We start from the raw sequence: 24,379 nt of genomic DNA on the forward strand, positions 1-24,379 counted from the left end.
GGTGGGAGGAAACCTGAGAGCCCAGAACAAACCCACACAGACACAGGGAGAACATGGAAACTCCGCCCAGATAGGGACTCGCATCAAAGACCCTAGCGCCGAGAATCAAACGTGCTATCCGCAAAGCCACCGATCACAAAGAACAATCCTATCATTCTTTGACAGCACTGCTGTTGGTAACTTTCTCGAGCATTTGAAGGGCTAGTTACGTGCCAGTTACGTGGAATATGTTTGCATCCACACGTGGCACCCTTATAGTGAGTAAAACCAGGCTATACCACTTCCCATGGAGACCTAAGTGCATGAACAGATCTGGAGCAGTAATAAAACTGAGAACTAGACAGAAAAAAGCTACAGCAGCCCCTCAGCACGGGGTGCTTGGCACCCAGCTCACGGCTGGTAGGCAGGGACGCTAAAGTGGTCCACGCTAAGGTTCATCTACACCCCACCCCACCCCTGCAGCGGCGATCCGAGGGGGAGACGGGAGGCGCGCGGGTCGATAGCTCATAACTCCGGCCGAGGTGGGGAGCCGCAGAGGAGGCTGGGTTATTTCGCTTACACTCCTCCATTCCATCCCTCTTCCTTTTTCATTAGCGGGCGCCCAAGAGGGCTGAGAAATGGAAGAACGGGGAACAGAAAACAACAACAGCAAAAAAAAGAAAAAAAAAGAACCCATCTTGAAACACCGTTTCGATTTCCGCTGCCGAGCGCAGCAGGCCCACGGGGGACAGGAGGGGGATCCCGCCGCTCCTTTTCAATCTGGGGCCCGAAACCATCGCACGTCAGTCATTGCTTTAAGCGTGGGAGGGGTCTTGTTTGGCCGGCGAGCGTAGACGGGGCTGTTACAGCCCCACTGCGCAGGGCCTGATCGATCTTCTTCCCTCTGTGCTAATCTCAGGTTCCAGTCCAACAAGAAGGGGAAAGTGTGGAGGGACTCCTTCCTGGTGGAGAGAGGGTGAGTCGTTGTGGGCGTGGGCTTGCTGAATGCCGAACACGAGAGGAATTTCTTTCCATTTTCGAATGGTCAAATGGTCAGAAGGGGAAGTTCTTACTCATCTTCCTCCCTGGCAGGAAACTGCTCCACAAAGTGGTGCATGATGGAAAGGAGGTGGCTCAGGAGGAAAACCATCTTCCCAAGTACCAGCGTGTCAAGGACCTGTGTCAGCGCGCAGAGTACCAGACGCCCTGTGAGCAGACGGGGCAGGTATGCAGAAGCACACGCCTTCGCACTAACACACACAGAGATGGGACAGGGGGATTCGTGCGAATGTACGGGGGCCACAGGAGCATCTCTGAAAGCTCAGCCTTGGGCAGCAGACGCTGGGGGCTCATTCAGTATGCACGTACAAAAAAATTAAAACGCAAACCAAACACAAGTAGGTTCCGTGTTTAGAGATTTTAATAGGTGCAGGCGTGTGAGAGAAGAAGCACTTATAGGGTTTTGTCTCTCTCTAACAGAAGCGCGCACACACACACACACACACACTCGCTCTGATGGCTAATGAAGGTGCAGTGGTAGACAGCCTGGAGCTGTCAGCTCAGTCACACCTGAGCTCATACAGCTCTTCCGTTCTTTCTGGGAGGATGCTGACCATGTTCGTCCTCCAGAGGTCTCTCTCTCTCTCTCTCTCTCTCTCTCTCTCTCTCACCCAGTGAATCACTCTCACTCCCTCCTCCTCCATCTCGTCGCTCTTATCTTCCCGTCTCCTGTCATCCTGTCCTCTCCTCTGGCCCTTGGTCTCCTTTGAATTCTCTTTGTCTTTTCTGCCAGACGTCAGCTCTCAGAAATCAGTTTTTGTTCTTAACCAGTATTATCCCCCCCCCCCCCCCCCAATTTCTTAGAATGATTTTCTTTCTTGTAAAGACTTGTAATCAGCGTTTAAAATTTCTGCTGCAGCCGAACAGCTGGCATTTATACTGCTATTTCTTATTATTATTATTACAAATAAATATGGACAATACCGCATCAAATTTGGGCAGGTCTAGAAACAAAATACCAAACCAATACTAACTGTTATTTTAAGCAAAGTCAGTATGGTATTACATGGTTGTGCATCTGTAACCTTGGGCTGGCCGCTGAACTCAGACATACTCTGTATTCGGAAGGGATGGGATGTACTGTTGCAAACTAGCGCTATTTTACATTTTTAATAACATGATAGTGACTTTGATTATTTTGTCTCTCTATGACACAACCATCAGTTCTCATTTTCTTGGTCAAAACAAAAACCAAACAAAAAACATGCAAATAAGCAAGCAAAAAAAACAAAAACAACAAAAAAGTTATTATTTTCTTAATTAACTGGAAAATAAGCAATTTGAATGTTGTTCTTCATTTTAGATTAAATATAAGAACATAATTGTATGGATTCTGAGTTTAATAACTGAAATATCCTTTAATTTCCTTAAATGTTTAATATCCTTAAATGTGTTTTTACCATAAGGTTAGTGTCAATTAATTTTAATTAATGGTTTAAAACCAGCCTAACAAATATATCACATGTAATTATGCCTGCATACATTTATTTTGCATCTCAACATTAAAACACTGGAAATAAGGCACATTGTTTTGTCCATAGTCAAGTTTTGAAAGTGTGATTTTAAATGCTAAATTATGTTCTAATTATTTTTGTTTTCTTGTGGGAAGCAAAAAAAAAAACATATACACACGATTTTAAATCCAAATTTTTCTCATTTTACCTTCATATAGTATGTGCATTTTTATGTAATAAGTTTCCTTTCAATATGTTTGCAATAAAAACTGAGCAATGATTTCCTATTAATGTGAATGCACTTTGAAGTAGCGAGAGATTTTAATCATATTTAATCTCGTATCATATCGAGGGCCAGAGCTACTCCTTTAGCTTTGTGTGGAGTAAATGAATGGAGTGACTGAATGCACCTTTAAGCAGGTTTGGTGCAGCAGTCTCCCAACACTCATGCCACGTCGTTAGCTTTGTGTGGAGTGATTGAATGCACCTTTAAGCAGGTTTGGTGCAGCAGCCTCCCAACACTCATGCCACGTCGTTAGCTTTGTGTGGAGTGATTGAATGCACCTTTAAGGTTTGGTGCAGCAGCCTCCCAACACTCATGCCACGTCGTTAGCTTTGTGTGGAGTGACTGAATGCTCGCTCTTAATGACCTGACAGGAACCAAGCGCCTGTGCGTTAAATGAAGAGAGGAGTACCTCGTTAACGAGGAGGATTTGACATCGCAGGGTAATTACAGGTGACGGCGCGAGGTCATTTTCACCGCTTAATCGACGCGAATGCGCGAGCGCCCACTACACGCGTGCACTCGGGGTTTCACCTGCACTCCGCGTGCAAAAGGGTGCGAGATAAACATGGCTCATTAGTGAGGAAAACGCGTGCAGCAAATGTATACGCGTGCGCCTTTTTAGCTGAGGAAGTTTCTTTGGGTTTTACTATATTGCACGCGCGCTGGTGTAAACAAGCCAAGCCCCGCGTGTAAGTCTCATTCTCTCCCTGTCTGCAGAAGTGGCAGTGTGTGGAGGACTCCGCAGGGAAGCTGAGGCTGTATAAGTGCAAAGGCATGGCCAGCATCTCTTCAGCGACGGGGGAGCGCGTGCCCAGCGTGAAGTCCCGGCTCTTCCAGCGGAGCGCTAGCGCGCGAGCCAGTGCCAACACGGAGCCTGACGGTTGCGACTGCGACTTCAGTAACTACAGGCTTAGCGCCCTGAAGAAGAAGAAGAAACTGATGTCCAAGAAAAGTATGTGGAAAGCAGACACAGAGTCCAAGCAGTTATCCGGTTCGGTACTCTGGCTGCATGCACGTGAATACAAATGCACACGCGTGCCCTTTGCATGCACGCACAGAGGTCCGCGACACAGATTACACAAAACAAATGAAATTCAGAAGGGTCTTCCTTTCTCTCCAGCCTCCTGTTGCTTACATTGACCGTTCTACTAATGCTGGAGTGCCATCTAGTGTACAAAGTGTAATGTTGCCCATTCTTTCGTGTTGGACAGAACTGAAGGCGCTGAAGAGTTACTCGAGGAACCGGTACGCGCGCGCTGTAACTTGGAAGGTGGGCGGAAGTTTGTACGCAGTGGATCTGGAGAACGGCTATCGGCCAGTCAACAGCAGGAACCTGAGCCACGCCCAGCAGGAAGAGGAGGGGTTCAGTGGGTTGGGACCAATGACTGAGCCCCAAGCCAGCAACAGCCTGACAGTGCCCTCATCTATTAAAGTCACCCACAGGTGTGCGTGAGAGCGAGACATTTATGAGAGACAAACAGACAGTTAAACCATATTGAAGTATGCAGTAACATTTACAGAATGAAAGTTGTTTGCATGGAGCGTGTGCATGGGACTTGTGTTTTTGGTGTATCTATGTCCATGTTTAAGTTTGTGCATGGGACATGTGGATGTATGTTTTTGGTGTGTGTCTATGTCCAGGTTTAAGTGCTGTCTTTATATTTGCAGGTGTTCCATCTTAGCCAATGACACAGTTAAATGTGATGTGGGACTCTACAAGTCACTGCAGGCATGGAAAGACCATAAACTTCACATAGACCACGAGGTAGACGGACCACACGCGCACACACACACACACAGAGTACACGTGCACCTGCGTTACACATGCACACACAAGATCACGTATTTATTAGAGTTCAAGCACATAGTGTTGTAATTGTTGCTCAGATCTTTTTCATGTTCTCATCATTTTCATTGACTGGAGCCTGGGGCAGCATGTGTGAACTGACAGCCAAGTAAAGGGACCTTCATTGGCCTGGTGGGGGCGCTGTAGCAACCTGTTATGTTTTTGTGATTTTCTCTCACACAGTAACGGGTAGAAAGAAATTCCACTTCTAGACCATTCCTTGGCTCAAGGAAACCCAAAAACGGTCCAACTGAACATTAAGCTCCACCCACTCTGATTTTTAAAAAATTATTTCTTTATTTAGCTAATTTGCATAATGAAACCTACTCTTGCAAAGTAGTTTTTCACTAGGTTGATCACCCTATAATCACAATCCTGACATCAGCATATTCACAAGAGTGAGAACCTCAGTAATGATCAAAAACATTTAGAAAATTGAAAACAATAACAATCCTTCAGGAAGTTGGCATATTTTGCATAACGATTTAAAACTCATTAGTGCTTCATCCAGTTCCAACGAAACGTCTTGCTTGGACAGGCTTAAACCCGAGATCCAGACCTTTCCAACGAGCCCGCAACTGTCGTTCTACTCCAAAGGAGCCCAGAGATATTAACCGATAAAGCAAAACCCTGTGCCAACATGACCTCCGGGGGTAGGGTGCTGGCGGCTCACCATGCCCGCTAGGGTGCACCCTGGTCGTACACTTCGGGAGGGTCGAGAGCTTGGATGTGCCACCCGGGCGAGTAATGCATTTTTCCATCGTATCTCGGCTGGGCCAGGTCCAATTCGCGTGAAACTCGGTGGGCATCACCACCAGCACCCCCTTCTACCACCGAGGTCTGAGGAGATAGCTAAGCGTAGGTCAGGTCACCTGGTGCCTGAGTCGCAGCTCTTTTAAAACACATTTCAAGTCCAAGATAGTTGAGTTTGGCAAATATCAGTCAATAGGGGGTGCTAGAAACCCTAGGAGATGATATCTCAGCATCCCAACGTCCTCAAACTTTCCAACCTGCATCACTGAGCTGTAACATACAAGCTAAATGAAGGACTAAAAAATATTTTAAAAATCGCGATCACAATTGGCCAATCATCTTTCAGAACACCAGTCACGATGAAACTTAAATGCTATGGATCCTTAAAGACTCTTTGCGATTCTGTAAAGTTTCAAAACATTTGGCCATTAAGGGGCACTATTCAAGAAATCCAAGTATATCTCCTGCATATTTAGGAACTTACGACTATAACACTATGTTCCATACTTAGGTACATAACTGGAGTGGATTAAATGATTCTTTGCAGGAGTCATAACAACTTTGCAATTATGACAACTTTTCAAAAATGTATTTTGCATTCATTGACTGCACACTTTTCAGACTAGTCCAAGTCACATCAAATAAGGTAAAAATTGTCAGTCTGAAACTAAATAATTATCAAAGAAATGTTCCTTTTTTACTGTATGTGACTGCAACACATTGATCAAATTGGATCCAGTATAATATTTCTGAGTCAGCTCGCTGAAATTCTATCACAGTTTGTATGATTTTGACTAGAATGGACAGATCTATTCAATCTAATATTCTGAGGTAAACAGCAAAGTTTGAGTGAAATCAGTCACAGAGAAGCTGTACAGGAGAGTTACATATTTTGCATATAATCACACGCCTTGTGTTTTCATACCTACATGGACAAAATTCATGAAACATAGTTCACACCAACACTGAAATTTACAGACAAACATGTAATGAGAGTCTGATGTACGTGTAATGAGAATCAGATGTACGTGTAATGAGAGTCTGATGCTGCCTGCAATGATAGAATATTTCTGACTGCTCAGTTGACTGCTAAGGCTCTACGGTGTACAATTTTCTACTTTGCATACAATCACAGGCCTTGAATTTCCTTCCTTAAATTGACAGAAGTTAGCAACAGTGAGTCAGAACAGCATAGGACTTTAGGCACATGTATGACACAACACTGATCACAACACTGTGATCACAACACTCTGATCACAACACTGTGATCACAACACTCTGATCACAACACTCTGATCACAACACTGTGATCACAACACTGTGATCACAGCACTCTGATCGCAACACTCTGATCACAACACTCTGATCACAACACTGATCACAACACTCTGATCACAACACTCTGATCACAACACTCTGATCAGGCCTTTCAGTTTTCACCGCGATCGGCCTGATTTTTTTAACTTTTACAAATCGCACAGCTTTCAATATTTGCAGGGTGGACACAAATAAGAGTTAAATAAGCCAAACACCCTTGCAAATACACTTCATGTTCCAGGTATTGTGCTTTGCTTAAAATCTAGGACTTATTGTTTAAAGGTCAAAAGGATGTTATGTGCAAAATTGGGTTGATATCATCTTTTAGGACCAAGATATTTCAAGATCTTTCAAATTCCCGTACAAACAGAAGCCCTTCACAGATTTTGACCACATAAGCAGTGTCTCTTGGCCCCAAATGTATCAGAATGTACATACATAATTATCTCATAGGTGTGGGAATTAAAAGGCCATGCTACTCTCATATGCCACTGAAAGCAAAGAATGTATGTTATATTCTTATGGCAGTCCAGCGTAAATATGGCATGCAGTGATGTAGAAAATGCTACTTCTCCAGTTATCAATCCTGGTAATAACAGAACCAGTGGACTGTGATGTTGTAGGTTTATACCAGGTTTATTAAACCCTGGACTGACTCATAGGCCTTGTGAGCCATGCGTACATCGTGGGCCCTGGGGCCTACACACGCTTGAACCCAGAATTGCTGCTTGCGGCTGTGTTCTGCAGATTGAAACACTACAGACGAAGATTAAGAACCTGAGAGAAGTCCGAGGTCACCTGAAGAAAGTGCGGCCAGAGGAGTGCGACTGCAGCGGATACGTGTAAGTGCAAGAGCTGAGAGGGTACGTTTAGATGGGCTTTTAAAGGACGTGCTGCTCACATAATGGAACGCGCTTTACTGATATGTTTCAGCTACAAGTCCAAGTTCAAGAGTAAACTGAAGAAATATAAATCAGGCACCATTCACCCATTCAGGTGAGAAAAGACAGGAATGCATGTGTGCGCGTGCGTGTGTGTGTGTGTGTGCGTGTGTGTGCTGGTGTGTGGACATATCACTGTGTGTGTGTGTGTGAGAGAGAGAGAGAGAGAGAGAGAGAGAGAGAGAGAGAGAGGGGGTCTAAGGGCAGGAGAGGGTTAAGCTGATGGGTTAAGCTGTGTGTGTGTGTGTAGGAAAGGGCAGGAGAAGGATAAGAAGGCGTGGCTGATGATGGAGCAAAAGCGAAGGAAGAAACTGCGGAAACTGCTGAAGCGTCTCCGTAACAACGACACATGCAGCATGCCTGGCCTCACCTGCTTCACCCATGACAACCAGCACTGGCAGACCGCCCCCTTCTGGACCTGTATGACACACACACACACACACACACACACACACACACACACACACACACACACACACACACACACACACACACACCAGACCGCCCCCTTCTGGACCTGTATGACACACACACACACACACACACACACACACACACCAGACCGCCCCCTTCTGGACCTGTATGACACACACACACACACACACACACACACACACACACACACACCAGACCGCCCCCTTCTGGACCTGTATGACACACACACTCACACACACACACACACACACACCAGACCGCCCCCTTCTGGACCTGTATGACACACACACTCACACACACACACACACACACACACACACACCAGACCGCCCCCTTCTGGACCTGTATGACACACACACACACACACACACACACACACACACCAGACCGCCCCCTTCTGGACCTATATGACACACACACACACACACACACACACACACACACACACACACACACAAACACACACACACACACCAGACCGCCCCCTTCTGGACCTGTATGACACACACACACACACACACACACACACACACACACACACACACACACACACACATACACACACCAGACCGCCCCCTTCTGGACCTGTATGACACACACACACACACACACACACACGCACAAACACACACACACACAAACACACACACACACACACAAACACACACACACACACCAGACCGCCCCCTTCTGGACCTGTATGACACACACACACACACACACCAGACACACACACACAAAAACAAGCGTGCTTTATTTAGGTTGGAATGTTTGTTCAACTCCTCATTCTTGGCTGTGCTCTCTTGTTTCCAGTGGGACCCTTTTGTGCATGCACTAGCGCCAATAACAACACCTACTGGTGCATGAGGACCATCAATGAGACACACAACTTCCTGTTCTGCGAGTTTGCTACAGGCTTCCTGGAGTACTTTGACCTTAATACAGATCCGTACCAGGTCAGGGTTTACCACCCGTCAAACGAGAGGGCAACCCAAAAGCACAGAAAGGCTCCAATTTGCCATAATTACTAGAGCCTCTCTCTGTTTCTCTCTCTCTCTCTCCCTCCCTCTCCCGCCTCTCTCTTCCTCTCTCTCTCTGTCTCTGTCTCTGTCTCTCTCTGTCTCTGTCTCTCTCTGTCTCTCTCTCTTCCTCTCTCCCCCCTCTCTGGGATATGTAGCTCGTGAATGCAGTGAACACGTTGGACCGCCACATTCTGAACCAGCTTCACGTTCAGCTCATGGAGCTGCGAGGCTGCAAAGGTCATAAACAGTGTAACCCACGCACACGCAACATGGACCTGGGTGAGTCTCACACACACTCACACACACACACAAAGCTTGCATGAGTTACGCACACATGCTTATACATGCATACACACACACACAAACACACACAGGTGCATGATTTACACACACGCACACACCGTAAAATATTTGCTCTCAAAGTACACACAGCACTCCCAGAACGCGAGTGCCGAGAGCAACAATCTGCGCCTTCATCATCCTCATCCTCACCCTACCCTGGCCTCGCCTCGCTTTCTGTCCTCTTTGTTTTCTTGCAAACAATCTCCGAGCTGCTCAGCCGCCAGAGTAAAGCTCCACTCTCCACCACGTTAGCCTCCCGAGTCCCAGTGCTGCCTCATAACCTGCTGTGTCCACCAAAACCGGTCAAAGGCACATTCAGCATTGTTGAAACTTTATTCCTACACAAATACGTACTTCCTTCATGGTTAAAAACATGTTTGCTTATCATAGCAGAAACTGGTTTCAGATAAGCTGACATTTTTGTAACTTACCAAACGTTGTTATATATAAATAATGTCCAGCTTACTAAATGTTGCTGTAAACATGGATGATAACAATTAAAAATAAAAAAGTATTAATCATAATCTTTAGGTTATCTTAACTCCGTTCAGTGGAGATCCCAAACAGGACTCTGGCAAAATGCATGCAGTGTTGATCTAAGAAGCGACTGGTACACACCAGAACACACCAGCCCAGTTCCAGTGTCGTTTGCCCTGTGGATTGTTGGCGTAAAAGAGTGTGAATGTTGGTTCGTCTTCTCGCCCTAACTAACGATATTGTCTCTTCTTCAGGAGGCAAAGAGAGAAGCAGCTATGATGAATACAGGTATCTTTGCTGACTGCGTTTGATATGATTTCAAGTAGAGTAGTTGGGGTACTAATTTAGTGTGTTTGAACGTTGACTAACTCTGTTTGACCAACAGTTCTCTCGCTACACGTTTGTGGACGTAAATAAATGCCGCACTTAAAAAAAATAATAAAAAAAAAATCTGAAAATATCTTTTTGAAAACTGGCTGATAATAAAATGAAGGAGAGGACTGTAGAGAAGACTCCAGTTAGGACTCTTTCATCGCTGGTCTAAGACCAGTTGGCTTTGGTTAGTGTTAAAAGGGGACTCGTGGTTTTTAATGGTGAGAACAAGGAGTGTCAGTTCCGTTCATTTTAGCTTGTAACAGAGTGGACATTTCTTGGCCACCTACGTTGTCTTCTCCTTCATTTATTTGAATTCCATGGAGGGCAAAGCACAGTGCTCTCTCTCTCTCTCTCTCTCTCTCTCTCTCTCTCTCTCTCTCTCTCGCTCTCTCTCTCTCTCTCTCTCTGTCTCTCTCTCTCTCTCTCTCTCTCTCTCTCTCTCTCTCTCGCTCTCTCTCTCTCTCTCTCTCTCTCTCTCTCTCTCTCTCTCTCTCTCTCTCTCTCTCTTCCTCTGTCACTTCCTCTTGCATGTGTCGTCTGCCTGCTAATTTGTACATGTTAAAGCTCGTGGGCCTTCTGACTGGCTCTCTCTGATCACCTGCTTAAGTCTGGGAGGCAGGGTAACAGTCTGACTTATCGTTGCTTGTGGTATTAGGCAGTTTCAGCGTCGCAAATGGCCCAAAATGAGGAAGCCTGCCTCCAAATCACTGTGAGTTTGGACAGTTCTGCCTTACGTTCCTTGGGATACAATACCACCAAGCCACCGCCCAGTCTAACTCATCTTTTTCTCTTTTTCTCTTTCTCTGTTTTGTCCTTTCCCTCTTTTTGTAACTTAAGTTTTTCTTTTTGACCTGCATGACACTGCTCGTATGAGGAAAGATTTTATTTTCAGTCTGTCTGCATGGAGCTGGTTGCACAAGGGCCGCTGCTATCCTGTCATGCCATTCCGTTTCTTGCCACCAGAGGGCAGTCACACCTCCTCCTTTCCTCTGCACCTCCTCAAGTGCATCACTTGTCTCAGCTCTCTGGCTTTGTAGGGGACTGCCTGGAGCATTTGTGTGGTTTCTGGTCTCTCTCTGATCATGTGCATGTATTATTTCTCTCATTACCCTTTATTCATCAGTCCATTTCAAAAAACCATGCTGGTATTATGTATGCATTGTCATTTTGACAATATAGATATATATAATTTTTTTTTTAATGCAAACAAGAAAATGTGAATTTGTGGGTGTTTGTGTGTGTGTGTGTGTGTGTGTGTGTGTGCTTGTGGTTTGTACCAGTAGAGGGCAGATATGGGAAGGATGGGAGGGATAAAAGCCAGGAGGATGTAGACCCGGAAAGCACCTACCCGTTTCCATGGGCGACGAACTGGTCCGAACTTGAACCCTTGTACAAACTTGACGAGCACGCCTACGATCTCGACCTAAACTTCACCCTAAGCCTGGAGGACTGGGCCCACTTCCGACGCTCTGTCGACCGCATGTTCACACACCTCAGCAGCGGCAACCGGCCTGGCCGGCCGCCTCACCTGCGCAGTTGGGACGAAGGGCACAGAGGGGAAGGCCACGCCCTCGTGTCCTCCACCAGCCAATCAGCTTCGGTCGTCTACCTGACCACCCTGGCCACGCCCGCTTTGCTGCTTAGGGAGGCTGGAGCCGAGGTTCTGAGAGACGCTTTGGGGCTCAACCACGAGACGCGCCCCTCGTCCTCAGAGGAGGAAGAGGAGGAAGAGGAGGAGGAGTTTACGAAAAGACGGACATGCCGGAGGAGGCCAAGCTCCACCCACTGTGACTGCAGCGACTTTTGCTGGGACTCCGCCTGAGTCTCCTTCCAGCGCTTCAGGCGAGAGAGAGAGTGAGAGCGAGAGAGAGAGAGAGAGCTCAGAAAAGACTCGCAACTTTCCCGCGAACGGGAAAGCAACTCTCTCCTACCTCTCGTTCTGTCGCTCCACCTTTCGCGCCGGCACCTGTCCTCAGAGCCGCAGCATCCAGACTCTCTTTTTCAGTCCGTTCTCAGCTCCTCCTTTGGAATCCCTCCGTCCGGAGCACACCCTGCTGTTGCTGTGTAACCCTCCCCCCCCCCCCGAGATCTAGGCTTCGAACAGAGCACATTTCTTCATTTCACTTTATTTGAAGGGTTTCCTTTTTCTAATTACAACAGTAAATCAGCTGTGAGAAAATGAAACTGCGTCCAGCAGTTTCGTATCACGTCCGTGTGTATTGTTTTTTTTGCTTTTCGGTTTGTTTGTTTGTTTGAACGTCAGTGGCTGTGTGTGTGTGTGTGTGTGTGTGTGTGTGTGTGTGTGTGTGTGTGTGTGTGTGTGTGTGTGTGTCGCACAGCGTCATATTTGGCTCATGCGCGCTCTGCCTTACTGAAGCACAACACTTCCAACAATGGCCTGTAGGCTGAGCGGACTGCAGCTCCCATAGCACTTGCGACATTTGCAGAACGGCATCTTCAGCTGGCTTTTAAAGGCCCAGGTAGCTCAAGCAGCAGCCACTTTTTCTGCTTCTGGCAAGGCAAGGAAGACTGCCTCCACACTGAAGTGAGGCACTGAGTCGGTTTGATAAGAAAGGATTTCTTAAACAAGTGTGTGAAATTCAGTAGTGTACGAGCGTAGGTGTGTATTAAAGCGTGCCATATATTTTAATTACCAACCAAAATCAAGGATACTGGGTTTTGATTTTCTTGAAATACTTTAAATAATTTCTTTAAATACTTTACCCTATTTTGACCCTTTCTATGAAAGAAGGCGTGCAGGTTTGATGTAACCTTGGTGTAGCCGTGCATTTTCCCAAAAGTTCCACTCCATCCAAAACTTCTCATTACAGAAGTTAGAGTTAAATTAATAGCACTGCTAAACATTTCCATTAACAAACCACTCGAATGTAAACCTGCCACTCCATAAACTGGTCACAGCAAGATGCCCGTGTAATGTCAAAGGAATTGCTATCTAATGACGAAATGTGTTTTCTTTTTATGACATAATGAAAAAAGAAATGTTGATGTGATTATTGTGTGTCACATTGTTTTTAACTTTCATCTTAGATATTGTGCTATACATGGTGCTACTAAAGTCTGAGCAAATATATAAAATGGCAGTATGTATTTGAATGTATGTTTGCAGTTAATATACTGTAAATGGTAAAAAGTATATTTTATATGACACAATAGTGGAGGCTAAATCAACCATCAGACAAACTACGAGTCCACCAGTCAGTATTTCAGTATAACTTCAAAGTGGTAGTTATATCTTGCTTTGCCGTCCTGTTCACCCCCAACTGTGGAGTATATTAGAACAGTGCTGTCTCAGATGGACCTGGAGGTATATTCCAGATTAGATTGGTCATTTTGGATGCAAATAATATCACATGGATTAGCCTGAAGGGCACAGAGCACATTTGCCCATGGACAGCTACATGTTCGATGGAAGTGTCCTGTCATTTCTACAAATCATGTCCCCTGAAATTCATAAAATTCACATCATCTTTTTTCTTTAGTTTCCCCAGCTCCTTTGACTGGACATATAAAGTTTTGCAGGATTGTGATTGTGTCTGGTGAAACCAAGTGCCAGTGGATTAGCAGTGTTCCATACAAAAGATATGATTTTTGGGGGGGTTGTTTTTTTTTTGAAAGAGGCTACTGTAGTTGAAAGATGAATTTAAACGATAACAGATGGTTTTAACAAAATACCCTGTACAGTTCTATAGATTTATCATACATATATTTTTGTTTTGGTTAACCAGTGGACATTTGATAGCCTCATTAGTTTGTGAATAAAGTGTTGAATGCCCAAATTGCGATTCCAGAAACTGGCCTTTATTTTAATGTCTAGCCATTCAGTGCATAAATTTATAAAGGTGTGGATTTGTTTGCCTCTGGTATGCCGTATGTGTTTAAAAGTCAAAACCACCCAAAAGTATCACCCAGTGTAACTGAAGAAATCTGCAGGAGTTAGCATTGTAAAAAAGTAAGTTCATGACATATGAGCTATCTTAGTATATAGGTGTGAAGACTAGGCTGCGTTTAAAAACTTTTCTACAGTCCTTATAGATATATAACAACAGTATGGATACAGGCAATATAGGGGGGATTTGGGGTGGGCGATTTTTGATGTGGTTTCTTATATTCCTACATTACCAACAGAGTCAACCCACTAAATAACAAGCTACATGGTCATTCTGGTGTAGTAGTCTACAAAGGAATCTTAAATTCAGGGAGAGCAAGGTGCTGGCAGCTCCAAGTTCCAGAGAGCACAAATACGTACTAATATTAGTATTACTAATATTAATAAATATGTCGCTCTGGATAAGAGTATCTAAGGAATGTAGGTGTTTGTTTGGAAAGTGCGGTTAAGCTCCCATTATGTTCCACATTATTCAAACGTGAGGCAATGAACCAACAACTGGGCTGGACAGCGGCGGACAAATTGAAGCAGACGTCGAACATCGCCGCGGCCGTTGCCAGCAGAGGTCGCTGTTGTAGGACGACAACTACTGGCGACCGGACCGCGAAACTCCGGGCCCGGTTCAGAGCGCGCGCCAGATCCGGGGGAGCGCGCGTGGGAGGGAGAGCGGGCGGGGGGGGGGGGGGTGACGAGACGGCCGGCCCCGCTCGCGACCGTCTTACCTCAGCTGTGGCGGGACGGAGTTACTTCTGGGAGTTATACCTGCGCCAGCTCCGAGAAAACAGACGTTTGTCAGACTTCTTTTGCTTCGCCTCCGCCGTACGATGTGAGGAGATGGCTGAAGGAAGGTAAGACGTCGCGACTGTTTCACTTAAGTTACTTTTGTGGAAGGTAACACCGCGGTCTTGGGGACGTTCCCACTGTAGTTGGGTTTATGTATGTCACGTGCAGACACCAACTAACGTCTTTTGATTTAGATTGTTGATTTTGACGGGCAGTTATAGCACGCTTGTGTTTAAACATAATTCAGTTTAAAACAGTCGTCATTAGTCTGTTTAATGGCCATCTAAATGATTTGTTGTTTATTAAAGACACAGTCTACGGTGCCTACCGCACCTACGACGTTATTAAGTAGTTTGCTGAAAGATTTCTTACAGTAAACCTTGGTAGTTAATGTTACAGCACTAGTCGCCTGAAAACAAGTATCCTTGTTAGTTAATGTTACAGCACTAGTCGCCTGAATACACCACGGCAAAGAACCAGTATTTGGGGGTCAGTGGGTTACTAATTATGTCATTATTCTTTCATTCTGACACCAACTCCAACCTACCCCTTCGCTATCACTCATCATCTATAACAGCGTTATAAATAGGCCTACATTGCAGTTTCAGAACACACACGCAAGGTCATGTAGGCAAAGTGCCGTGGGGAACCTTTTTTAAACCCTCAGCATACCTGACAAACGTGTATTGGGATGGACCGCTGCAGCAGGTTTATAGAGAGCGTGTCTGATCTTGACCGGCGCTGAGCTTACTCCTCTCGGCCGCTCGACGGGACTGTCGGTCAGGCGTCGTCCGCCAGGTGCTAGCGTTAATGAGGCGGACAGGTTTTACTTATTTATCGTCTTGTAATGCCGCCTCATGTCCATTCCGAGAAGCCCAGGCCAAACAACGCTTGTCTTTTTAACTCTTTAAATATTTACTGTGCCATGTGGCTGAAATTAAGAGTCGTGCGGAAAGTTCGATAATGTGTCTAAAGTGGTATTTGCCCGCGTATTTTTTTTAAAATTCAGTGCATGATCTCTTACCTCCGATGACAAAATCAAAACTATATATATGCAATAAGATCAGGCTAACGACTTAGGATAAATCTGATAAACAATCTTTTATATATATATATATATATAGTTTGTTTGTTTTGCATTAAGTAGTGCTGAACTTTATTCCCGTGAAGAGATATTCCATATCAGTCCTACTTCTACTGGAGCGCAAATAAGCTTCTACGCCCCTTCCCCCCGTTACAGTTGGCCATGAAAGCAGATGGATATTTCTCATCGCTGGAAGCTGGAAGCTGCATGTTGTGCAGAAGTCGAATCGCATGTGTTAACCCGATGCCATTACAGTACCGTACTCTTTCTTTGTAGTGGCATGGGAAAAAAACAGCGGAGTCGCTTCCTTGGACTGCGGTTGAGGCTTAATTACCAGTTTCCTCTTCTGGGCCAGATAAAATTACAAATTGGCCAAATTGGTTTGGCAGCGCTGAAAAAACGCGGTGTGCCAAACCTGCCACAGCATAGTGTTGGGGTACTTTGATTTTTGTGTAGTTTCCATTGTTTGTTTATAACCTCTTTGGAATAAGAGAGAACAAAATCAGAAGTTGCTATAAAGGTGAACTTTTGAGTTTGATGAATATAGAGGTCACTGTGTTGGGTTTAGCTCACTGTTAAATTTAGGCCAGTGTCCTCTGGCTAGAAAAAGGCCTGTGTGTGCCTGCAGCCTAAATTTGACTCAGTTGTGACAGTGTAAGTTCAGGGTGTGTGTTCATGCGCATCACAATATGCCACGGGCTTCCCTATTCACGTGCTTCAGCCTTGGCCTGTACTGTCATATGCCAACTACGTCCAGCTATTTTTCCCGCTGAACACAAAACAGCCTCTTCCCGCGTTTCCTGCTGGCCTGACCTGTCTGCTGGTTGTGTCATGTTCTAAAATTTTCTAGATTGTTCCACCGAAGCCAGTGTGGAATGCCTGGCGGGTGGGAAAGGTGTGGCTCTCTTCATCTGTTTGCAGAGCTCCGCCCTCCCTTTACCTGAATAAACTGAGCAAACAGTGGTGCTCTTACAGAGTTTTATTTGTTTGTTTGTTTGTTTGTCCGCTGCTCTTTCAGTTGCCCCAGCTACTGCTTCTCTCTTTGAAGTCTTCACAGTTGAATTATAGGTCAATTGGAAATGGTGAAGTTCAGTTCTAAGAAAGGTAGAAATGTGCAAATGTGTGTGTTTGTGTGTGTGTGTGAGTTTTCATGACAGCATATGTGGGGTTTTTTGGTGAATACACACACAAAGACAAACATGAACAGATGTATATGCTGACTGACAGCATGTGTATGTGTGTGTTTATATAGCAGTACTGCTCAGTATTGATGACTACAGATTATATTGACTGTAGGTTTGAGTTGAAAGGATTTGTTGAGGCTTGGCTTTTGACAGCTCGTGTCTGTGCTCCATCTAATGGGTTGTTCACATGGAAATTGTACATGGGCCATTTGTGTGACCTAATGTATATTTGCAAGTCACTGTTTGGGCCATGGTGTACCCATTTGTCTTCAAGAGCCACAAAAGGGGTGTGTTTTATTGTGAAATAAGGGCCCCCAGCTACAGCCTTGTGTGTGTGTGTGTTTGTGTGTATGTGTGTGCACGCGTATTTGCACGCATCTGGCAGTAATTCAGGCAATGAACGACAGAGAAACCCCACTGGCGATAAGCAAAACTTTTAAGTGACTCATACACAGTCTCCTGTGCATGTGTGTGTGTGCACGTGCGTGCGTGTATATGTGTTAGTGTGTATGCACATGCAAGCGTATCTTTGTGTTCATGTACACCAGCCTCACATTAAACATTGACCAGCAAAGTACGGAGGTCCCGTGTATTCCCACCTAGCGGCACCTGTTAAAGAGTCCACGGTGCTCTAGCAGGGCCCTCCAGCTCAGACCTCCTCACTCCACACGCCGCGGTCTGGAGTGGCAGCAGGGGCATGTCTGTGGCTGTCTGAAAGCACTGTTCTGATAGGACAGAGAGCCAGCCGGCCCTGGGGTGCCTAGCCTCCCCCAGACACACACACACACACAAACCTTGAACGTGGGTGTTAAGCATTGTTCGGCTAAAATGGCAACATTAACAAATCAGTGTATTACCTACGCTCACATTGTCAAGGGTTGTCACGTGCGCACACCTCTCCACAAGGCCAGGGTCATTCTGCCATTCACCCCTGGCATTACTGCTTCATTATTACAGCAGCAAGCAGTAGCTCTCCAGATCTGGACTCTCCTAGGAGATCTCTTAGCCATTGTGCGGTATGGACTGTTCCCAGGATGTCTACCACATGTTCCATCCTTGAGAGGATCAGAGTGTGTGTGTGTGGGGGGGGGGGGGTCTTGGAAGGCCAGGAACAGTCACTGTGTTCCATCTCATTTCCTTGCCCAGTCCATTCTTGTGCAGATCTGTTCCTTTCATTATTTGTCATGTTCTCTTAGTTTTTTGGCCTTTCTTTTTTTGCTGTGAGTCCCAGTCCATTTTATATCCTTTTTAAGTCACTCTCATTCAAAAAAGTTTCATTTAATGACACTGGGGGGTACGTAAGTACATACACAGATTCTCTCCCTCTCACATATACCCTGAGACAACTGCCTGTCTTTGCAGAATGGTATACTTTCCATAGCATGTTTTCCTGGATAGATCCAGTCCACTCAGCTAGCAGCAACATGGGCAGGAGGTGTGTATTTGGTTGTTTGCTAATAACCTTGTCCCCTATACCTAAAATACCAGGTTATGTGCCCGGTGGATGAAATCTTTACATTTTGTAGAAGACAAAGTACTGGGAGAACCCCAGATTATGTATTTTACCCAGTATTGTTTCTAGAAGGTAACTCCATGTTAGCTTTGAAAAATCCACTCTTTACAATCCAATCAGATGCCAATAGATAAAGTTATGGCCCATCCATATTTTTTCCCCGCCTCAACTATCCAGTTTCACTCAGAAATACATTGTGGTTTCCAATTCATGCTGACTTTCAGACCAGCTCATTAACCCCGCACAACACACTGGCCCTCTCAGCCCTTTTCACTCACATGCACATAAAATGATCTTGTATTCTGTCTTACCTTTTCAGGGGTATGTACCAAGCAAAGCCAACTTTGACGTGTGTGCTTGAGCAGTGTCAGACTTGTGTGGAGAAATTTAATGGAACCCACCAAGGAGGTGATTGTATAGCCATTATTTACAAGGTCCAGATTTACTGGTACAACAGAGCCTTACTCTGCTAATGCTGTGTTCTCTCATATAGTCAGTAACACCAGCTGGCTGACAATAAGCCTAGTCTATGTCTCCATGGTGACACTCAACAATCTCCATCTTGATCGGCAGTTGTGGAGGTGGAAGGTAGTTGTGGAGGTCCGTACTGGTCTGTACTGAGAGACGCGCAAGCTTCGGTAAATCTCTAGCATGCCATTGTCTGCAGTGGATTTAGTTTGTGATGACTGCCTTCACTTATTGATTTATTCAATAATCTATTTGTGTATGTTGAACTTATTATAGGTTTCATAAGGGCAGCCATTTCCACAAATCATTTGAGTGTCCTCAAGTAACTAGAATTTATGAAGTTGTTAGAGGAAAGGTGAAAATAGGCACAAAGTGATGCACAAAGACCTCAAGGCCGATTCTCAATCGGACTCTCACATTCTGCTGACACACACACACACACACATTCCTGCCCTCTTTCTTGCAACTCTCTCTTTCTCTTATCTGTTTTCCTGACTCTCCAGTGGTCAGGGTTAAACACTGGCCAGTCCTTTGTTCTGTGAGGAGCGTCTGCCACCTCTATTTGAAGAGTCCTCAGAGACATCCGCTGCCTTGCTGAGGAACTGTAAATCTAAGCTATGTGGATGGGGGGACAGATCCGGCCAGCGCACCAAGGGGTCTGCTTTCTGCCTCTTCCTTCCTGCCTATCTCTCACACTAAAAATATGTGTGTGTGTGTGTGTGTGTGTGTGTGTGTGTGTGTGTGTGTGAGAGATTGTCTGTGTGACAGTGAAATGCTTCTTCTTTGAACGTCAGAAGAGATAGTGGTAGATCTTACGTGGACATACCCTATACGGTGTTGCAGTCTGGATTAAGGAGATGATCGGTCCATCATACAGTCTTTCTTCAGCTTCAGTGTTAAAGCTCTAAGAGGCATGAGCACAGAAAAATGATCTGCTTTATGTTTTATGTATAACATATACAGTAAAGAAATCAGCCGTGTGTAATTTGAGCCAGATCAGTGGTTCTAGATCCCGGTCCTGTGTACTGGAAACTGTGGTATTTTACACCCATTTTAAACACATGAAGGAATTGTTAGTTGTTTAATGAGTTCGATGAGATGTGTCGCAAGCAGGCAAAATGTGAAGAGATGCAGTGCAGCTGTATTTGAAGTGATGGACTGGGACAGACCTAACCAGAACCTTTGTCCCTCTCTGTCTTGCCCTTTCACCTGGAGCCTCGTGCTCTAAGAAGGCCGATCTTGTTACTGGGATTGTCTAGATGACAATCCCAACTATTGTCTGTGGTTAAGCTCATGGCTAGCATGGATGCTAACTCTGCTATGTTAATGCCTTTAACTGTAATTGAACCCATCTTAGCGCTGGCCAAAAGCTAATTTCGTCCCCTGTAAATTATGTAGAAACTGAAGAAAATAAACCACCATAATGATTAGTGTTTAGTGCGTTTATGGAAAAGAAAAGGAGTCACAACGACCTAGTTAGCTGGGTTATGTGTGTGGTTTGTATTAAATGAGCTGAGGATGTCACCATGCATTGTTCAGTACTTAAAACCATAACAGCAAAAACAGAAGATATTGACCAGCAGGGGTGAGCTATACCAGGCACAATCATTTCAGCATGGTACCAATTGTGTTCAGGGGCAGTGTGTTTTTATCTTCTGCTTACAGCAAGGCATTGATTTTTGCATGAAGCAGCCTAAACCAGGGGTTCTAGATAATAATAATAATAATAATACATGAAATATCGATCCACTGACCTGGAGTTCAGCTGTCTTAGATAATCGCGAGGGATAAATAAGGAAGGAAATGCTTAACTGGCTAAAGCTTAAGTTTTTCCTTTCCAGAATAATTACTGTGTTGGTGCTGTTCATGGTTGGTGTAGTTCACTGAGGGCCCAGCTAAAAGAGTATTTACTAATGCTAACCACCAAAGTCAATATACAAGTTGGATGGGTTGGGTGTGTCATCTGGCCATGGCATTCGGCAGGTCCTGTGAAATGCCCGACTTCCATAGCTCCTTTCTCCAGGCCAGATAATAGCAGCTTCCCTTAAATTTGCATGTCAACTTAAGTTCAGAAAAACTTCAAAAAGTGTAGGCGATACGTGAGGGCATGCCTGCTGAGGGCGTCTCAGCTGGTGAGGAGTGAGAGCCCGAAGAACCCTAGCCATGACGGGCACTCTCTATGTGGGCACGCTGCTGACGCGAAGGTATGAGTCATATTAGATGCCTGGAGGCAGGACAATGTCTGTGTAAGAACTTGCTGTTTGTTACCTTTCAGATGCATTGCAATGTGAAAGGACAGAAGTGAGTCCTGTTGAAGAGAATGTGCGAGTGGGCATTCAGACTCACAGTTAATTAAAAGTCAGTTTTCATATGTCACTGTAGCCCACTATATCACCATATGTCTGAAAAGAACTACTGAGCACAACCAACGAAGACCCATATAATGAAAAGTTCTATTATACTCACAGCTGAATCCACACACACACACACACACACACACACACACACACACACACACACACACAGGCAGCACTCTTAATTTACATTAAACAAATACTCATGCCAAAGTGTTGACCTATGTAGCCTGTAGGCAGCATGGTGTAATTGTGTTTGTGTTCCGACATGTGCACTGAAGTCTGGCTCACGGGCCTAAATAAACTCTCAGGTGTGTAACCTGTTAAGTGCCTTTGGAGTGTGCGAAGTACCTAGGGGCCAGGGGCAGGCTGGTTAGAAAGGAAGTGGTTTGTATGTTACAAGAAGTGGCCACCTGCCCACAACACACACACACACACACACACACACACACACACACACACACACACACACACACACACACACACACACACATATTCTTAACTTTGCAAAAACTACATTTTTTATTCCTGTTGTTCCTTTTCCCTGTTGGCCCTCTCTCATCCAACGCATTCCAGACATCATATGTAAATCCCATCTCTTTGTGTGTGTGTGTGTGTGTGTGTGTGTGTCTGTGTGCATGGTCCTCAGAAACACACTCACACGAAACAGAGACTGTACCTTCCCAGGGGTTTTCTGTTGGATCATTCAGCAGAGAATAGCTCACTGCTTTACCTGACTGACGTTGACATGGCAGGCGGCCGCACTGCATGTACTGTCGCTTCCAGCACTCGCACTGTTATACTGCTCCCCAAGCCCGACACTTGCGTTGTTATGCTGCTCCCGGAGCCCAACACTCATGCTGTTATACTGCTCCCTGAGCCCAACACTTGCGCTGTTACACCCCCCCCAGCCCAACACTTACACTGTAATACTGCTCTGCGAGCCCAACTCTCGTGCCGTTATACTGCTTCCCAAGCTTAGCTGAATGCTCTTACACTGCTCTCTGCGCCGAGCACTCTTACAATGCTCCCTGAGCTGAGTTGAGCACTCTTAATCTGCTCCCTGAGCCCAGTGATTTCCCTCTCAATGCTTGCAAAGCTCGCAAAACTTGCAATGCTCTCTCAGTCCCTTAATAAACACACCACCCAGATTCAGGCACTGAATCACATAAAAAAATTGGATTTGAGGAGCAATGTGTCTGTCTGAGGTTCATATAATGCTCTTCTTGCATTTTGTTTGTGTGAGAAGGTCACCTTTTGTCTAGACTCCTGGCTTACACTACCAACCTCTGATGGAATCTGAGTATTTACAGAAATACTCCAGCCATCCTCATATGTGCATTATATTACGCTCTACACTTATAAAGGGTTGCATTCCCTTTTTGGCTGAGCCTGCCTTACCCTCCAGGGCTTTGAAGGTCTTTATTTTCAAGTGCCCTACACTACTGTCGACTCCACTGTTATCTGCTGATGTGCTCCACACTTGCGCAGTGATGAGAAGAACATTGTGTGTGTGTGTGTGTGTGTGTCTGATAATGATGTGTCTGACCTGTTGCGGGTTTTTATTGCCTGTCATTTTTCCATTCTTTCTCTCTCTCTCTAATAGATGTGAGTGAGAGTCATTTTTGGAATTAAACAGATTATCGTATGAGATGGCCAAAATCCTCTAGTCAGATGTGACTAAATGTTTTGGCAGATTTATAGCTAGCTTACCTCTCTCTCTCTCTCTCCCTCTCTTCCTCTCTCTCTCTCTCTCTTCACTCTCTTTCTGGCTTTCTTGTTCAGTCTTTACACAAGCAGCACAGCACTGTTAAGAAAAATGGCCCCATCTGGAGAGAAACCCATGCTCTCCTTGACCTGCTCCAAGTCTTGTTCCAGTCTCCTCTCTTCCTCTCTTCCCATCCAGTGCAGCTGAGTAAAAGATGAACAAAGCCAGACGACCCAAAAGTGTGGACTCAACGCACTTTCTCTCTCTCTCTCTCTCTCTCTCTCTCTCTCTCTCTCTCTCTCTCTCTCTCTCGGTTCTAGGCATTAACACCCCACACACGTGTGTTATTGTGACTCTGTTACATTTTGACAGGCTCTTATAGACTCACACAAAGTTTGGTACTGCTCAGTATATGTTCCCTACTCTTTCTCTGTAGAGATGGTGATATTTAAGATAAATTCAAATGGAGAAATTTCTTCTCTATGTAAAGGTCAGAAGATGCAACCAATGCATTTTGCACTTGCAACCCCCCTCCCCCATGCGCACACACATACACGCACACACAAGAGTTATTTTTCCTCGGTTACTAGAGAGAACATTGATGTGGGACCTACCTTCCAGCAGGACAGACTAAGACTATACAAATATAATATATTTTACAGACATCATTATTCCACTTCCTGCCACACACACATTTTTTCACCAATGAGGAGTAATGTGGTCTGAAGTGATGACTCCGCAGACATATGGTAAGGGCCTTGCACACATGTCCCTAAGGTCAAATTTCTGGTGAAATTAAAGAGAAATTCCAAATCTGCCATGTAAGCTTTTAATTATAATAGTAAAACCGTCTTTACCGCATCTGTGTAATTAAATCTGCTTGCAAACTGGTTGCTTTTCTGCCAACCAGGCAAGTTCCAAATGACACTGTGTTTTTGCGTTTGACAAAAGGGAAAGGTTTGTGCAGCTTTTCCCTCTGACCAGACTCCTTCTCCCTGAAGTGTTCTTCTTCTCTGTAGTACATCTTAATTCGCCTACCTACAATCCAATGTCTAGGAGCAGCGTTCACCTTTCTAGAATCTTGGCTCTTGG

General features: G+C 45.1%; 2 protein-coding genes across 13 annotated transcripts in view; both read left to right on the plus strand.

Annotated features, from left to right (window-relative positions):
* sulf2b (sulfatase 2b) overlaps nt 1-14,083 on the plus strand; it is a 124,177-nt gene extending 110,094 nt beyond the window's left edge. For 6 of the 12 annotated variants that reach the window (XM_081706932.1, XM_081706931.1, XM_081706934.1 and 3 more), the window contains 11 exons: nt 899-955; nt 1,072-1,204; nt 3,496-3,730; nt 3,990-4,221; nt 4,447-4,543; nt 7,442-7,536; nt 7,628-7,690; nt 7,886-8,055; nt 8,884-9,026; nt 9,248-9,371; nt 11,567-14,083. In XM_081706932.1, the coding sequence (XP_081563058.1) occupies nt 899-955; nt 1,072-1,204; nt 3,496-3,730; nt 3,990-4,221; nt 4,447-4,543; nt 7,442-7,536; nt 7,628-7,690; nt 7,886-8,055; nt 8,884-9,026; nt 9,248-9,371; nt 11,567-12,108 (1,891 nt within the window). In that variant the 3' untranslated portion in view covers nt 12,109-14,083. Of the gene's footprint in view, nt 1-898; nt 956-1,071; nt 1,205-3,495; nt 3,731-3,989; nt 4,222-4,446; nt 4,544-7,441; nt 7,537-7,627; nt 7,691-7,885; nt 8,056-8,883; nt 9,027-9,247; nt 9,372-10,165; nt 10,200-10,941; nt 10,996-11,123; nt 11,542-11,566 lie in introns of those variants that run through there. The other 6 variants (XM_027024123.3, XM_027024124.3, XM_081706938.1 and 3 more) reach the window with 6 other exon arrangements.
* Nucleotides 14,084-14,874: 791 nt separating this feature from the next.
* Nucleotides 14,875-24,379, plus strand: part of arhgap46b (Rho GTPase activating protein 46b) — a 53,414-nt gene continuing 43,909 nt past the window's right edge. Inside the window, exon 1 of the mRNA XM_035522396.2 lies at nt 14,875-15,041. Coding sequence (XP_035378289.2) covers nt 15,028-15,041 — 14 coding nt within the window. The 5' untranslated portion in view covers nt 14,875-15,027. The remainder of the gene's footprint in view (nt 15,042-24,379) is intronic.

Source organism: Electrophorus electricus, chromosome 24 (genome assembly GCF_041902795.1).
Source record: "Electrophorus electricus isolate QZ-2024a chromosome 24, ASM4190279v1, whole genome shotgun sequence".
Classification (NCBI taxonomy): Eukaryota; Metazoa; Chordata; class Actinopteri; order Gymnotiformes; family Gymnotidae; genus Electrophorus; species Electrophorus electricus.